This window comes from Mastigoproctus giganteus, chromosome 6 (assembly GCF_048544385.1).
Source record: "Mastigoproctus giganteus isolate SK-2022 chromosome 6, ASM4854438v1, whole genome shotgun sequence".
Classification (NCBI taxonomy): domain Eukaryota; kingdom Metazoa; phylum Arthropoda; class Arachnida; order Uropygi; family Thelyphonidae; genus Mastigoproctus; species Mastigoproctus giganteus.
In genome coordinates, this window is record NC_143580.1 from 133,558,285 (window position 1) to 133,577,245 (window position 18,961).

At 37.7% G+C, this 18,961-nt stretch overlaps 1 protein-coding gene across 2 annotated transcripts in view; it reads left to right on the forward strand.

The window, feature by feature from the left end:
- The first annotated feature begins 6,201 nt into the window (after window positions 1-6,201).
- LOC150084591 (WD repeat-containing protein 43-like) overlaps window positions 6,202-18,961 on the forward strand; it is a 168,738-nt gene continuing 155,978 nt past the window's right edge. For both annotated transcript variants that reach the window (XM_090375342.1, XM_090375343.1), the window contains exons 1-2: window positions 6,202-6,395; window positions 14,946-15,095. In XM_090375342.1, coding sequence (XP_090231468.1) covers window positions 6,207-6,395; window positions 14,946-15,095 — 339 coding nt within the window. In that variant the 5' untranslated portion in view covers window positions 6,202-6,206. The remainder of the gene's footprint in view (window positions 6,396-14,945; window positions 15,096-18,961) is intronic.

Sequence of the window (18,961 nt, forward strand, 5' to 3'; positions counted from 1 at the left end):
CCGTAGTTTTGATGCTCTAGTGTGGATCATGGTTCCGGTTAAAATACAATTTATTTAATTAACAATGAAAATTAATAAAGTAAATAAATTTAATTGATTAATGACAATACTACACAATGCTAATGCTAATGCAGCGATACATATTACACTATTTAGTTTTACTTTATACCTTACGTTATACCTTACTTAGGTTGGGTTTGGGAGGTGCATTATGGCCATAGAAGCCGATGCGCCAACAACTAACAAACAACAACTTAGCTTGGGGGATTCACAGACTAAAAGATTAACAGAAGCCGCAGGCAGAGGCGAAAGTGATTCTTGCACCGCTTCTATTGTAATGAGCAGCAGACTAGAGAGCAGGTTGCTGGGGATTTCAAGAGCTGCTGGGAGTCATCATGGAACAAGTAATTACATGGGCTGTGTTAGGGTAACTAAGAGTAAGAACAGGTGCATGTATACTTGCATATACACCAACGCTAGAAGTACAGTAAATAAATTAGATAAATTTTAAGTGCTGATCAAGTCATCCAAGATGGATATTGTTGGAATAATAGAGACGTGGTATCACACAGATATAAGCAGTGTAGAATTGGAATTTGGGGAGTACAATGTATATAGAAAGGGAGGAGGGATTATGCTGTTAGTTAATAAACACAAGATCTTAGGAAGTGCATCCAGTTGATATGGGTGGACAGTGCAATGTTGAGTCAGTTTGGTGTGACATAAGCATTGGGAAAGGGAAAATGCGAGTAGGAGTGTGTTATAGGCCTAATGAATCCGATGACGATAACGAATAATTGTGCAGAGAAATAGTGGGGCAGGAAATCAGGATGTCTTGTAATGGAGGATTTTAGCCTTCCAGATATTGACTGGAACTTGTGGGTTGGTCACTCGTATGGTAGCAAGACTGTTGTGGATTTATTGGAGGATTGTTTGCTACAGCAACATGTTCGAGGGGCAACCAGAGGGAGTAATGTTCTTGATCTGATTATCAGCAGTGAGTATTCATGCATTAATAATTTGCAAATAAAGGAACCACTAAGTGACAGTGATCACAGTGTACTGATGTGGGATTTACTTAAAGATGTAACTATCATAAAGGGAAGGGTTTTTGTTTTCGTAAAGGTGACTACAGTCGCCTCAGGCAGTCTATAAATTCTATACAGTAGGACAAACTGATGATATTTAAAACAACAAATTCCAAATGGGAAGACCTCAAGGAATTAATCTTGGAAGATACTAGGCTTTTCATACTAACTTAGAAATAATGTTCAAGAATTAGACCTAAATGGATGTCAGATGAATTAATGAGGCTCGTGGCAGAGAAGAAAAATGTGTTGGATGCATATAAATTAACATGCGACACAGAAGCCTATGGCAGATATAAGCTACTCTGTAATCAAGTCACAAAAGAAGTTAGGCAAGCGAAGGCTGACTACGAGAAATCCTTAGCAGTGGATGGAAAGAAAAACAACAAAGACTTGTTTATGTAAACTCTAGAAGGAAGGGGATGAATCAGATTGGTCCACTTGATGTTGGTAGCTCGGCTGTTGATGATCCTGCTCAGATAGCTGACAAACTAAATGAGCATTTTTTTGCATTTACATTCACACATGAGGAATTCTGTAAGGAAGGGGAGGACAGAAGTTTACTAAACTCTAACAGGGAGCTAAATGATTTTGTAAAACGGAAAGCAAAGTGGAGGAAAAATTGCTGAAGTTAAACATAAATAAAGCACCTGGGGTGAATGGAATCTATTCAGTTATACTGAAGGAGGCAGCGAGGGAAGTTAGCAAACCCTGAGCCATAATTATGAGAGCATATTTAGATTCAGGCGAGGTCCCCATGGACTGGAGATGTCCGAATGTATCCTCAATTCACAAAGGGGGTTCAAAGGGTGACACAAATAATTATAGATCTGTTAGTTTAACTTCTGTTCCGGTGGAAAATAATGGAGTCACTGATTAAAGAAGTGATGCAGGATCACCTAAACAACTGCAGTAATAGTTCATACACAGAATTGGTTTGTTAAGGGCAAGTCTTGTCTTATCAATTTGATTGGATACTACGATGTGGTAACAAAGGAACAGGGTGCAAAAAAATAATTTTTATATCATTTTTTGATATACGTGGATTTCAGGAAAGCTTTTGATACTGCTGCACATGGAAAACTGCATTACAAATTGGAGCAGTATGGCATTACGGGCAAATTATTGCAGTGGATAACGGGATGGTTGAGTGAGAGACTGCAGAGAGTGGTAATAAATGGACACTGCTCTACCTGGTCTAATGTTATTAGTGGAGCTGCCAGGTTTCGGTACTGGGCCAGTTGTTGTTTTGTGTAGTTATCAATGAAGGTATATCAGGCTTAATGTACAAGTTTGCAGATGATACAAAGGTTGGCAGGGTTGTTAATGACAGTAAAGACATTATGAATCACCAAAAAAGAGAAGAATGATAATATCCAGCTCAGCACCCTGGGTGTGCCAATCCCATACTCACCAGATGTGAGCCCCCTGAAGTTATGGGCAGGTCATGAACAAGCTGTATAATATAAGCCCATAATCCAACCCTGGCAGCCTAGTCTCTGCAGGAACTGTAGAGAGGAAGTTGTTAATGCTCCCCACCTCATGGGACATGGTGATCTGAGGCATTCATTCCTGCTGAGAGCAGATGACTGGACGAAAATCCCGATTAAAAGATGTGCGAATTTTGACAATCTGTTACCCATTCGACATATTTTAATCCTCTCTGCCACATTATAGGCATGAACGTGTTTTATGTGTTTCTGCTTTTAGTCATCCGACTGAGCTTTATACCTCAGATTTTATCCGACAACGACCACTTGTGTCAGCCGTTTTAATTATTTAAAAGCTTTATATATTTTTACTCTTATTTAAAAATGTACGTTTATGACATTCTGATCTAATTTGTTAGGTCACTAAAATCTTTTGACTGTTATCTTTTCCAGACCTAGTTTTTGGCATATTAGAGCTTTAGTTGTTAATGCGCCAATAAAACCCAAACCAAACAAAAACCAGCCACGTCGTGAAAAATGCCCACAAAAATTCTTCACGTCATCCATTAAATCGAACTCCGATCTTTTTCACCCGGTGTGGAGAGGATGGCTGAACAATTGTACTGTCCACGAGGACCCTGTGTGCAAGGACAGTGATTATGACCTCTGTGCTACTCTCAATGGCCTTATCTGAATCTGAGAAAAATCATGGAACTGTTTCTTGAGATGAGCTAACAGTCTTGCTGTGTATAAAGCCCAAAAATATTTTTCGTTGGCCCAGGTGCGATTATCGTCGTCATCTGGGCCAGTCCTGCCCTATCGCAACTTTGGAAATTAGTTACGAACAGTTCTGAATTTTTTTTCTGGGGGGAAGGGAGTGCAGTACAGAAAAAGCAACTGCTGGTTCTGTTGAGCACATTTGTGTTGGCCTTGTAACGGTAAAGTTGTAAGCCTACCGTTTGGTATCGAGTGCTGTACAGATGGGGGAGTAAAGAAACAAATTTTTTTGCATAAAAGTTATTGCTAAAAACTTCTTTGCTAGATTAGCATTAGCATTAGTAGAGGCATATGATGCAAGAAAGCAAGCTTATTCAGCATCAGCCAAAAAAAAAAAAAAAAAAAACCCCACTCACATTTCACCCCTCTGTTCGTTCGAAATACCTGTCCAGTTGAGCTTTAAATTTGTTCAGGCTATCAACTTCAACAACAAGTGATGGAAGTCGGTTCCACCAACCAACCACCCGCTGGCTAAAGGCAAATTTCCGCACATCTATCCGACATCCGTCCTTCCTCAATTTGAATTTATGCCCTCTGAGGTGATTATTCTGAGCAAGATGAAGAATCCCATTGGCATTGAGCATGCTCAAACCATTCAAAGCCTTATACACCTCTATCAGATCACCTCGCCGGTGCCTAGTCTCCAGACTCTGTAATTTGCAAAACTTAAGCCTTTCTTCGTAAGAGCAACCCTTTGTTCCATTCACTAATCTTGTTGCCCTTCTCTGTACCCGTTCCAGCAGTTCTACATCCTTCTTGAAATGAGGCCTCCAGACCTGTATACAGTACTCAAAATGTGGCCTAACCATTGCCTTATACAAGGGAATAATCACCTCCTTATCCCTGCTAGAAAAATTCCTGTATATCATTGAGAAGACACCATGAGCTACTCTTGCAGCTCGTCTGCACTGCTCAGAGAACTTCATATCTGCCTGCACAATTACCCCCAGGTTCTTTTCATTCTCCACCACTGTCAGTGTAGTACCGCAGAGTTGATACGTTGCCCTGGGGTTACTGTTTCCCATATGTAGTACTTTACATTTTTCAATGTTAAACTTCATTTGCCACCTCTCAGCCCATCTGTTCAACCTTTCCAGATCCTGTTGCAGCAGCATAGCGTCAGTAGTGTCCGTAACGACCCTGCCAACCTTTGTATCATCTGCAAACTTGGACATTAAACTTGATATCCCATCATCAATATCATTCATAAACACCGAAAACAACAACGGACCTAACACTGAAACTTGAGGAACTCCACTAATAACATTAGTCCACGTTGAGCAGTGTCCATTGATTACCACTCTCTGTCTTCTGCCACTCAACCATCCCCTTATCCATAGCAGCAATTTGCCTCCAATGCCACACTGCTCCAATTTGTGCAGCAGTCTTCCATGAGTAACAGTATCAAAAGCCTTTATAAGATCCAAATATATAATATCAAAGTTATTACCTGCATCCAGTTCTTTTGTGACTACATCATAGTATCCAATCAAATTGGTCAGACAAGACCTGCCCTTAACAAAATCATGCTGTGTCTGAGCTATAACTGAATTCTTGTCTAGATGATCCTGCAGTGCTTCTTTAACCAGTGCCTCCATTAATTTACCTGGAACAGAAGTTAAACAAACAGGTCTATAATTACTTGTGTCAGCCTTTGATCCTCCTTTGTGAATTGGGGTTACATTTGCACATCTCCATTCTATGGGTACCTCCCCTGAGTCCAAAGAAGCTCTCATAATTATGGCTAGGGGTTTGCATACTTTCTTTGCTGCCTCCTTTAATATAACTGGATAGATCCCATCCACCCCAGGTGCCTTTTTTATGTTTATCCTCAACAATCTCTCCTCCACTTTCCTCTCGGTTATTACAAAATCATCCAGCTCACTGCCAATGTTTACTTTACCTACATCATTCTCCTTCCTGAATAACTCCTTATGCGTGAATGTAGATGCAAAATACTCGTTTAGATTGTTAGCCACCTGAGCAGGATTCTCAACTGTTGAACCATCAATATCCAGTGGACCAATCTGATTCATCCCTTTCCTTCTCGAGTTCAAATATGTAAAGAACTCTTTTCTGTTTTTCTTTGCATCCTTTGCCAAGGATTTTTCGTAGTCTGCCTTTGCCTGCCTAATCTCCTTTGTGACTTGGTTACAGACCAACTTATATCTATCATAGGCTTCCATGTCACCCATTAATTTGTATGTATCCCATGCATTTTTCTTCTCTGCCACATGTCTCATTAATTCATCTGACAACCATTTAGGCCTAAACCTTGAACAATATTTCTTAGTTGGTATGTAAAGCCTGGTAGCCTCCAAGATTAGTTCCTTGAATGCTTCCCATTTTGAGTTTGCTGTTGGTAACATCATCAGTTGGTCCCACTGTATAGAATTTAAATACTGTCTCAGACCATCATAGTCGCCTTTACGAAAACAAAAACCCTTCCCTTTACCTCTGATGGTAGTTACCTCCTTGAGTAAATCCCACTTCAACACACTGATCACTGCCACCTAGTGGTTCATTATCTGCAGGTTCTTAATGCATGAAGAATCATTACTGATAATCAGATCAAGAGTATTGCTCCCTCTTGTTGCCTCACGAACATGCTGATGTAGAAAACAATCATCCAATAAATCCACAAAAGCCTTGCTAGTGTGCGAGTGACCAACCCACAATTCCCGTCAATATCTGGGAAATTAAAATCCCCCATTATAAGACTCTCTGATTTACTGGCCCACTCTATTTCCCTGTACAATATCTTATTATACTCATCAGAGTCATTAGGCCTATAGCACACTCCTACTCTCAATTTTGATTTCCCTATGCTTATGTCACACCAAACTGACTCGACACTGCCCTGTCCATCGATACCGCCAGGTGGCACTTTTAAAGTGTGTACTCTTTCAGCATGGCTGCTGTGGTAGAAAATTTTATTACGAGCTTTTCCCCATTAGGTTGTTATTTTGCTTGTTTTGACTCAGAGAGCATTTTAAAAATTTGGGAAACAAAGAGGGGCGAAGTAAGGAATGAAATTAATTTAAGGGATCAGTTGTCATGTAGCATTAGTTGTTTAGAGTGGTGTTCTCGAAAGTGTGCCGTAAGTATGGATTGTTACTGGTAGGCTTAATTTGTTCTGCTTAACAAACTTCCAATTTTTATTTATTTATTATTATTTTTAAAGAGTCTTATAGTATAGTGGTTTTGTGAGATATCACACACATGTTGTGTTAACGTCTAGGTGTAACTTCTATTGGGTGCTCTTCAACGAGGCTGTAAATTGCCGATATTCGGCAGAAGGTATAGCGTTTGTCAACACATGCATATCGGCTCGTGAAAACGCATTTGTACATGATAAAGATCACATGAAGTGGCATGTTAGCATCAACTGCAAACATTATTTGATGTGCTAAGAAGCAGCTAACCCAAAAGTACATATAATAATACTACACCGCAGTATGAATACAGTTGAAGCTCGTTATAGTGAATACCCAGTGGAATGAGAGAAATGATTATAATTAGAGTTAATAAAATCAGCAAAAGAACAAAGAAAAGCTTTAATAGTTAATGTATTTCCATTAACACAGTATAGTATAACCAAATTTGGAACATGTACTACAGTATTAAACAAGAAAATGAACATTGTACATTTTGCTTTGATTGTATGGGGTAGTAAGATTTTTTTGTAAATTAAGTATATATAGTTGTTAGAATTTAAGATTTTTCAAATCTTTTCCCCCCAAGTTATTCACTTTAGTGTTTCTAAGTTGGTGTTAATATAATATGTACTTATGCTGAATGTCTAAACGGTTTTTTAATCTGGTATTGTTACTTTGAGCAGCTTGTAAGTGCTTCACATCTTTAATGCTAGCAGATGCTTGCACCCACTAGAGATGTGGTAATAAAAAGAGAGAAATTAATGGAATACTAATGTAGGTGCTAATTCCAAAGTTAGGAATAATTATATCTATAAATAATAATGTTACCATTCTTGATATGCTGGTTAAGTAATGTGGACTAGGAAATTGTGTTTGCATAAATCAAAATGTTTGTGCAAATACACAATTTCCAACCAATTAAACTCTTTGTGAACTTTCACAAAGAGTTTAATTGGTTGAAAGGCAAAAATTAACTTATTGATATTGCTGCTTTAGAGCAAAATGAGATTTTTTTTTTTTCACTCAGCAGCGAAATTATAAAAAAATTAATAAAAAGATAATAGAATTTCTGTGTGACGTATTACCCACATTCTTTTGCTGCTTCTGAATCTCTCAGAATTTGACATTTAGGAGAAAGAACCTTTTTATTTTGTATTTTGAGAAAAATTGGAATCTAGCAAAGAAATTCCTTAAAAAGATTATTCGTGCATTTGTACAAAGACCAGTAAAATCTCATGAGTTTAAATGAAAAAAAAAAAAGAACAATCTAAAGCATAATGTGAACTGTTTAGTTACTAATGATACTTTGTGCAAATAACCCTGTTCAGTTTAAAGTGTAGTAAGTTGCCACTTAAACCTTGATAAAATTTTTAGATGCTATTTATGAAGAATTGGTTTCCTGTGTATATATGCAAGTATGGTATTGACAATATATTTAATCCATTTATTGTTACAAAATGTTTCCATTGTTACATAGGCAGCACATTAGTTATAATTATTGTTTAGGACACCAATGTTCCTAGAACTTGTGTGGTACTCAAAGAACCCTAACTTGGTTGCTTGATAAAATTTCCAAAGAAACACTTTTTCTTTCAGTGGAGAGTAAATGGGACACAGTGAGTGTGCATTGCCTCAGCTGATTAATGACTGCTAGTCAGATAATTTATGCAGTCGAAATAAATTTTTCTCTAGGACTCAGCAGTAATTACTATATACAATACAGTAGTATATATATACAGTATCTATGTATGTGTGTACATATATACATATGTATATCATGACCTAACCATAGATATGGGAATTGGTTTCAGACTTCAAAAAATAATCTGTCAAAATGTTTCAGTGCATAGCTTGTTTTAAAAGAGAATTATGAGCGAACATGTAGCATTTAATTTACTTCTACAGTTAGACTGTACATAAAAAAAAAAAACTACATGCAAATTCTAATTTGTGATGAGCATCCCTCCTTTGAGATTTCTTGCTCAACCACCTACTGGTGGTTGTGCAAGAAATTTCAATGGAGGTTCCTCTTCTTCATCACTACAAATTTTGGGTTCCATTACATCTGCAATAAGTTCCTCTTCATTCATCCATATCCTGAAACACGCCTGCATCCACTTTGGCATAGTCTTCAAAACTTGTTCTTCTCTAAGTTTAGGTGATGGCACACTTACTCAAAAATTTCTTCACTATTATTGGACTGTTCTTCACAATTAATAAAGGAAGAAGCTTACAAAGCTTCATTTGTTGCATCATTCAAGGCAATGAATCCAGCCTGTTTAATGCAGTTGGAGATCATTTTTGTCAACGTCATCCTATCCTGGAACACATATACACATTGCTTGTAACATGTCGATTTATCATTGTGTTTTACTTTTGAGACATAGCAGAAAGTTTGTTTAATGGCATTCTTCAATAGTTTTCTAAAAGCGCTGGATTACACCTTGATCAAGTGGATGAAGAACTAATGTCATTGGAGAACTGATTGCATGTAGGCTGTTCACTTGGCAATGCGGGTGCAGTTTATCCGTAAAGGGTGAAAATTTTCTATTTTACCTGCCCATCTTGTGATCTAAGTTTCTGATCCATTCTTTATAGATTTTCGATGGTATCCAAGCCTTTTGGTGTGCTCAATACATAGTTGCCAATGTTTAAAACCTTTAAAGCATCTGGGCTTTTGAGCTTTCCCAGTGATTAAGAGAGGAAGCATCTCTGTGGCAAGCATGTTTGTCTCTAGGAAAATAGGAGAATGGTAAATTATTTTGCCCTTCATCTCCTGCTACATTTCTCACCTTGAAATGCGATTTATCTAGTAGCAACAGCACCATCAGTAGTTAAGTCATTCATATGAAGTAAAACGTCTAATTTATCTCTTTCCTTGTTACTTTTATTTGCATCTTTAGCCAAAGATTCCTATTTGTTTTCCTTGGCACGCCTAACCCTCTGAGTAAGTTGATTAGACTGGTTTGTGATTAATGTAGGATCACAGATCTAGCAGTCTACTTGCTGTCATGTTTACAAGCTTTGGATGTTTACATAGAAAATATATAACATCAACTTACGTTGTGCAAGTTATTTTATTTATTTATTATTTATTTTTTTTGTAACTACTGCCATTATAATTATGAATTTTATTTTGCGCTTATAATATTATTGACCAGGGAAACAAATTTCGGAGTGATATCTCTATTTTTAGTCATGTTATCAGTTTCTGAAAGTTAAGATCTGAAAATCATCCCATCTATCTATTTAAATTACAAAAGAAAAAGATTTTTAATGATCTCTTATTTATCCCTCTAAATGGAACACTTGACTTGCATAGTGCCTGTTAGACACATTTTTGTTTCTATTATAAAATTTATTTAGCTTTTTTGTGTATTAAATTTATTTATTTTTATTGATCCTAGCTCTTGCAACCTTAAACATCTTAAGCTGTATCTGTTTTTTCATTCACTCTTCTTTTATACCTCTCATTTTCATTAGTTCCCTGGTTTTTAAGTTTATACACAGTTTCTGTCTAGGAACCAGCCATTATTTATCTGTTCATCCGTCAGGAAACATTACACAACTCTTAAAATCTGCACAACTCTCAAAATCGACTACTTATGTATATGTGGCATCTGCCCAAGATATGCCAATTCAAGGTACTCATTTTTACTTATATATGATTTTCAAATCTGTAATTGACTTTTCACCAGCACTAAGAAATTAGAATTGTACAAGCTGTGTGAATCATTCCTAAAGGAATTTTTAGAACCATTATAATTACAACAGGTGAATCAGTGTTTGTTCGCAATAATTTGTTCTTCTGCAGACATCAGAGTACAGTGCAGGGACATGTTATGTCTGAGAACCATGTTGGTAGCTGCTGCCATTTGCATTCAACCAAAAAAATGTTTGGAATGAATAAATAAGCCATGTTAAAAATATATATAATAAATAATAATAATAAAATTCACTAGTCCAAAGGTGGTTCTATGCAATTCTCATATGATCATTTGATTTTTGTTTTTTTTTTATGAAAACCCCAAAACAAAAGGTATTAGAACCTGTAGTACTTAGTATCATGTATGCGTTGAAAATCCATTGAGTAGTCCTTGTTTACACTTACAAACATTTATTTTTAATTAACAATTAATTAATTTTTAATCATTACTTTTTAAGACTGTTAGCATTAGTAGAGGCATATGATGCAAAAAAGCAAGCTTATGCAGCATCAGTCAAAAAAACAAAAACAAAACAAAAAAAAACTTCCCATTTCACCCATCCATTCTCTCCAAAAGTTTGTCCAGTTCTTCCTTGAATTTATTTAAGCTGTCAACTTCCACAACAACAGATGGAAGTTTTGTTCCAGCAATCAACTACTTGCTGGCTAAAGGCAAATTTCCACACAGCTATTCTATAACTGTCTTTCCTCAATTTGAGTTTATTCCCCCCTCAAGTTTGTAATCTGAGTAAGAGAAAGGATCCTATCGGCATAGCCTGCTCAAACCATTCAAGGTCTTATACACCTCAGTCAGATCACCTCACAGGCGCCGACCGGGCTAGCCGGGTGGGTAAAGTGCCTACCTGGCAACCCAAAGGTCGCGGGTTCGAATCCCGCCTCGGGCTTGGATCAAAGTACTGCAAAAACCTTGGGAGGTGCATTATGGCCACAGAAGCCGATGTGCTAACAACTACCACCTCACAGGTGCCTAGTCTCCAGACACTGCAGTTTGCAGAACTTAAGCCTTTTTTTGGTAAGAGCAACCCTTCGTTCCCCTTGTTGCTCTTCCCTGTACTTTTTCTAGCAACTCTACATCTTTCTTAAAATGAGGCCTCCAGACCTGTACGCAGTACTCAAGGTGTGGCCTGACCATTGCCTTGTATAAAGGGATAATCACCTCTTTATCGCTGCTAGCAAAATTCCTGTATGTCATTGACAAGAACCCATGAGCTGCTCTGGCAGCCTGTCTGCACTGCCCAGAAAACTTAATATCTGATTGCACAATTTCCCCCAGATCTTTTTCATTCTCCACTACCAAGTATAGTACCACACAGTTGGTACATTTCTCTGGAGTAACTGCTACCCATATGTAGCACTTTGCGTTTGTCAATGTTAAACTTCAGTTTCCACTTCTCAGCCCATCTTCTCAACTTTTCTAGATCCTGTTGTAGTAGCATACTGTCATTAACAACTCTGTCAACCTTTTTGTCATTTGAGAACTCGAACATTAATGCTGATATTCTTTCATTAATATCATTTGATAAATACACAAAATAAAGCAATGGGACCAACACTGAACCCTAGGGGGGGAGTTCACTAATAACATTGGGCCATGAAGACCAGTGTGCACATTGATTATCACTCTGTCTTCTCCCACTCGACGATCCTTTTATTCATTGTAGCAGATTGCCGTCAATGCCATACTGCTCTGATTTTTACAGTAGTACTTTATATGCAACAGAATTAAAAGCTTTCCTGAAATCCCAAGTATATGATATCAGAATTATTTTTTGCATCCAGTTACTTTGTGTCCACTTTGTAGTAACCAATCAAATTGATAAAAAAAGATTTTCCCTTAACAAACCCATGTTGTGTTTGAAATATAATTGTGGCTTTATCTAGATGATCCTGTATAACTTTTACCAATGACTCCATTATTTTCCCCACAACTGAAGTTAAACTAACAGATCTGTGATTACTCGTGTCACCTTTTAATCTCCCTTTGTGAATTGGGGATACATTTGCATATCTCTAGTCTGTGGGGACCTCCCCTGAGACCAAGGTTGCTCTCATAATTATGGCTAAGGGTTTGCTTACTTCCTTTGCCCCCTTTTTAATATAACTGGATAGATCCCATCCATCTAAGGTGCCATTCTTATGTTTAACTTCAATAATTTCTTCTCCACTTTGCTCTCAGTTATTACAAAATCATTTAGCTCCCTGTTAGAGTTTAATAAGCTTCTGTTCTCTACTTCCTTACAGAATTCCACATTTTGAATGTACACTGGTGTTCAAAGAAAGTGCATCATTCCTTAAAATTGTAATTGTCATCCGAATAACGTAAGCAATATTTCTTACAGATTGCATCAGATAAGATTGACACGTGTAGGTGATGACATAATATTGCATCAGCTGTTACTTTCAGCTATATAAGCACACTCTGTAATAGTTGCAGCCATTCCTTGCTTGTGTCAGGATGACGAGTTACGTGCAGTTGACGCCACAAAGAAAGAGTGCTGTTGTTGCTTTAAGTGAGGAAGGATGTTTTCCTGTCATGTGCTTATAGTGTCTTGTAATCAGTCGACAGTTAGTAGATTTCTTTCCAAACTCAAGAATATTGGTTCTGTTGATGGGGGAAAAAAAAGGAACCAGACGCAAACGAGTCTCAAAACAGGACTGCGTTTTGAAGCGCTTATGCCTTAAGAACCATAAAGCTTCTTCGTCTGAGCTGAAAAGAGAATGGGAAGAACATACAGGAGTGGTTGCAAGTGCAGTAACAGTCAGAAGACGCCTGTTCAAAAATGGACTTGTAACTCGTCGTCCAAAGAAAAGCTCCTCACACAAAAATTGAAAACGGCCCAATTAATTTGGTGTAAGGAGCATGTCAAATGGACCCCCGATCAGTGGAAGTCAGTTATTTTCTCCAGTGGGAAGAAATTCAACCTGCATGACTCTGATGAGAGAGACATGATCCGCCATAGACGTGAAGAATACCATCCAGACTGTATGGTGTCTACAGTGAAATTCCCTACCAGCCAATTGATATGGGAGTGCATTTCGTATCGTGGAGTAGGTCACCTGCAGTTTATAAAAGGTTCCATCTGGCTGCCAATGGATACCTGGCTGTATTGGAAGGCAAATTGCTGCCAACCATTAGAGACCATTTCAACCTGCCAAGTAACTGCATCTTTCAGGACGACTCTGCTCCTTGTCATTGGGCAAAAAGTGTAAGTAGGCACTTCTGTAGTTATTTTAGCTTCATTTCTGCATTAGAGGTTTGACAGTAATGTGTTTACATTTGTTACAGGTGAAAAAATGGTTGGAATAATGGTCTATTACAACTGTTAACTGGCCAGGAAACAGCCCAGACCTGAATCCTATAAATAACTGTTGGCATCGTGTGGAATCTGCATTTCCACACGATGGAACTGCAGATTCCACAGAAAGAAACCAAAGACCCTTTGTGAACTTCAGGAAGCCATAATTCATGTTTGGAAATACTAACTATCAGTTGATTATCTTTAGAAATTGATCTTGTCAATGCCTCAACGGTGTGCTGCTGTCATCAGAGCCAGAGGCAGTTCAACTAAATATTAGTTTGCACCTGGTGAACTTTTCATTTTGTTTTCCATTTAAAATGATAAACTGAAGCAAATTGAGGGATTCTGATAACATTTTAGCCATAATTGTCGTGTTTATCAAAACTGTTGTATAAAGGTTGCAAATGCTCATTTTGGAACATTTTGAGAGCACCTGTCAAATATTATTTAGCTTTGCTTTAACTATTAATAAATAAATATCTTTTGTTCATATTTCTATTTGTGATGCTAGTCATTAATGTAACATACCATCGCAAAAAAGGATTAGAAATGTGAAATTCCTAGGTGATGCACTTTCTTTGAATACCAGTGTAGATGCAAAATACTCATTCATTTTGTCAACTATCTGAGCAGGATCATCAATTGTCAAATCATCGATATCAAGTGGAACAGTTTGATTCATCTTCTTCCTTCTACAGTTCATATAAGTAAAGTAGTCTTTGCTGATTTTCTCTGCATCGTTTGCCAAAGATTTCTCATAATCTGCCTTCACTTGCCTAACCTCCTTGTGACTTGATTACAGACTAGCTTATGTCGCCTGATAATTTTTATCAGGCGACATAAGCTAGTCCCATCCCATGCATTTTTATAGATTTTAATTTCATTTATAGATTTCCTTACCATGCAGATTTGAATCTCATTGAGCTGAGTAACAGTTCAAATGCTGATATATGTGTTGAACATAGGCAGAAAGGGTTGTCTCTGAATTTTGACAGATTTAGGAAAAAAAGATAGTTGTGTGCACAGTTAGTTCTACATAGACTAATGCCAAAATGAAAGGAAACTGAGTCTACAGTTTGTATTAATCATCTGTAAACTTGACTTAATGACAATATCCTCATTATTTCCATTATTTCTGAAGATGAAAGTTGGTGCTTTGAATATGACCAGGCCTTATACTGACTAAAACAGGTAAGCAGAAAGGCATCACTGGATAAAGTGCAATCTGTGTTCCACAAAAGGAATGAATGTGCAAGAATTTGCTTGGAAATAACAAAGTGTCTACTTAATATATGCTCCAAAAAAAAAAAATGGTATGAATAGCTGTGTCAAAACTAAATAAAAAAAAAAGAAATCAGTCCTGAAACTTTTAGGACAGCCTTGCATATTAAAGAATTTTACATTTTAAATTTTAGATATAGTAAAGCCGTTTATTTATTATTTATTTTATTTTTATTTTTTCAAAGAAATCTTCATACAAGAGGAGGAAAAGTAAATCACAATTAAATATTTCTGTTGCGGATAGAAGTCAAGATTCAAATTTCATTGCCTTAGGAACATCATCTGGAGAGATATTTTTCTATAGCTTGGTAGAAAATATTATTAGTGAAAAATTGGTAAGTATTATCAAAATGAAGTAGAATTGTAAGCACACACACGTATCACTCAAAATGTTAGTAGACAGCATTATTTTTTAATGATGTCAATTTTACTATATTTAATTTTATATTTGATGTACAATTTTTATTTCCAAATTTTTCTCATGTCCATTCCCAACCTCATGTTGTTTGGCATTACAAGAATGCAAAATGGGATGACCTGTGAGATTTCTTTTCCTTGGTCGGATTACTGTTTTGAAACTTCTGATTCCTTATTCTTTTAGGAATGGAATCCTTTGGTCCTTGACACTGTTGCAGACATTCTCTCAGATAGACCAGACAAGCTTTGCTTGCTATGTGGGAGTCTAAAATGCTGATGGAACTGATATTTGGGTGACACTCAAGTCAAGTGGACTCAATTTTGTTTAAGTCCAGACAGTCTGTGACAGCCAAATCTTCTGCTTGCGCCTTCACGATGGTGGGACTAATAGTAATCCTGGATATAACCACCATGCACAAGCAAACTGTGGGTGACCACCCAGATGTGAACCAATGTAAGCTGGGGTAGAGGTGTGGCACTCACATCACACAGAGGAATACCACCCCTCTGTGTTGCCAGGCAATACTGGGTGGTAGATGACTCTCATCAACCGGTTCAATACCTCCACTTTGCTTATTGGAGGCTTGAAGTGGCGGAACCCATGTTTAGTCTTCCGGTCAACCATCATGCACTATTATTGATGTCTTTTGAGGTTATGATGAACACCATGGCAAGAACCAAACTTTTTTACATTTCGATGGTACAGCTTCTAAAATGGTGTTTGCTGGCCGGCCGCTAGTTAGTGCAACAGACAAAACTTATTGGTAACTCTAGAGGCTTCCAGATCAGCTAATGTATAATCTTGCTACCTCTACTCTGCCAGATAGTGACTGGAGGAGTCCAAGTAGTGCGTATTTTGGTGGAGAACATTGACGAGGCCACATTATGTCAAGGATCTGGGTATATTCTTACCACATGTACGCCATATCCAAAAATTTCATTACTTCATACAGCATGTCCCCCCCCCCCACTTTTTCTTACTATTGAATACACCACGAATTGTCAAACTAATAGAGTAAACTTATCTGCAAAAAGATCTAAACCTCCAAACACTTCCTAATTCGTTTCACAAATATACGTGGTCTCAGTTCTAATCTCAACGATGTCCATTTCCACTTACAGTCTGCCAAACCCCATGTACTTTTTCTGACAGAATCTCAGTTATCGGTTGCATTCAACCACTGCTCATCTCAGTTACCCAAATTATTCGCTATATGATTCCTTCCAGCCAGCTTCCGTTTTCTACTCACAAAGACCGTGCTGGTTGAAATGCTGAGGCTTTTGCAGTTACTAATGACCTTGCTCAGATTGTTCATTTATCTATGAGAATACTGGACAATCCTAACCATGCAGCCAACACGCTTAATCTTTTTCTCACAAACAACCCTTCTAAGTACACAGTCGAAGTGAGTGGTCCTTTAGACACCTCAGGTCACAACTTGGTGATTGTCTCTTCTCCAGTGGATCCTTTATATCATGGCTATTCCCAACCTCATGTTGTTTGGCATTATAAGAATGCAAAATGGGATGACCTGTGAGATTTCTTTTCCTTGGTCGATTACTGTTTCAAAACTTCTGATGTCAGCGTATGCTCAGATCGTGTCAGTGAAATCATTCTTGTTGGAATGGTCTCCTTTATTCCACATTCCACCTTAAAATCTCTTCCTTTATCTAAACCTTGGTTTTCCAATAAATGTGCTAAGGCTGTTCAAGAGAAGAATGTTGCATATCGTAATCGGCTTGTTTCCAATTCTTTAGTTTCATTTTCTGCCTACACCAAAGCTCGCAACAATTGTAAAGCAGTTATTAATCAGTCCGAACTAGATTTTAAACAAGCAAAGAGTAGAAAATTTGTTTCTTGTCCTAATGGTAGCCGAGCATTCTGGTCTCTTGCCAAAGCTATTGGCCACAACTTTTGCCCATCTCTGCTCCCACCTCTGTCAAAACCAGATGGTTCTATGTCACTTCAGCCAAAGATAAGCTGACCTACTAACGTCACGTTTTTCTTCAACTCATGTATTAATGATATTGGTAAAACACCTCCCACCATTCCCAGGATGCCCCATTCAATGCCACCAATTCAATTCCATCTGAAGGATGAATTGAAATTTGACGAATCTCAATGCTAAAAAAGCTCCAAGTCCTGATGGTATTTCTCTACTTGTTCTCAAAACCTTGTCTCCTGAACTTACTGCTGTTCTTTGCTGCCTTTTTTCACTTTCTTATTCCAAAGGTGTTTTTCCTTCTGCTTGGAAATTTGTTCATATCAAGCCAGTTCCTAAAAAGGGTGACTAATCCCTCACATCAAATTATCATTCCATTGCAGTTACTTCTACTCTTTCTAAAGTAATGGAGAAATCAATTAACTGCTAACTCTTAAACTACCTAGAAACCTTCCATCTGATCAACGATCGCCAGTGTGGATTCCATCAGTGTCAATCCACAGGTGATATTCTGGCTTATGTTACCCATTTATGGACAAATTTGTGAAACACAAGCAGTTGCTCTTGACATCTCAAAGACTTCGATAATGTTTGGCATAAAGGTCTTCTAAACAAACTACCACATTTTTATTTTGTAATTGGTTATCCAGTTTTCTCTCTGACTGCTCACTGAGAGTGATGGTAGATAGCTCTCTGTCTTCTAACTTCTACACTAATGCTGGTGTTCCCAAGGTTCAGTTATTTCCCCCACTCTTTCCTCTCGTATGTTAATGACCTTCCATTGACTGGAAATTCTATCCATAGTTTTGCCGATGATAGCACATTGCATTCCAATTTTCAGTTTGAGAAACTTTGTCGTGCTCAATCAGCTTTAACTTCTTGAATATCGCTACAATTCCTTAAATGCTGGCGCCTCCGTAGCCAGGTGGGAAGGAGCAGCAGCGCGTAGCACACGCTTCTTGATTAGACCGGGGTTCGAGCCCGTCACCACCAAATACGGAGGATGCGGAAAGGTCAGGGAATGACCACCGCATATCACGGAGCAATATGGCCTTAGTTGCTAATGCTCCTAAAATCCAAATACCAAATACCTTAAATGCTGATCTCCAGGTTTGCCCCACTCCAATTCTCCAGTGGGGCAAAGACAACTTAGTTGATTTCAATCTTAAAACTCAGTCCTGTCTTATATCTCGCAAAAAGGATTCTTCTGCTCCTATGCTTATCTTTGATGACACTCCGATTCTAGGAAAGATTATATATCTCTTTTAGGGATTACCCTAACTTCTAATCTCTCTTGGCACAATCACATTACAAATATTGCTTCCTCTGTATCTAAAGAACTTGGTTTTCTCTTTACGTTTCTTCCAAACAGCCTGTTTACTCTGTACAAATTGCAAATCCGCCTTACCATGGAATATCATTCCCACATCTGGGGCGGTGCTCCCACAGCCTCTCTCAGGCTTCTTGATTCCATTTGGAAGAGGGCAGTTAGGTTAATTAATATATGGGTTGCAGAGCTTGGAAACTAGACACCTAAGAGTAGACTTGAGTGAGATGTTTAAGGTGCTGAGAGGCATAAGTAAAATAATGAATATGGAATTTTCAGGTTATAAATGATTCTAGGGGCCATAATTGCAAGTTACTGGGAGATATGTTTAGACTGGATTGTAAGAAGTTTTATTTATAACTCTCTGGATCGCCAGAGAGTTATAAATTACTGGAATAAGTTACCTACATGGTTGGTAGAGGCTGGGAAATTCAAAGGATCAGTAATAGATTGTCTATTTCCTTTTCTCTTATTAATTATTTATTTTTTAAATTTTCTTCGTGTTATCATTTTA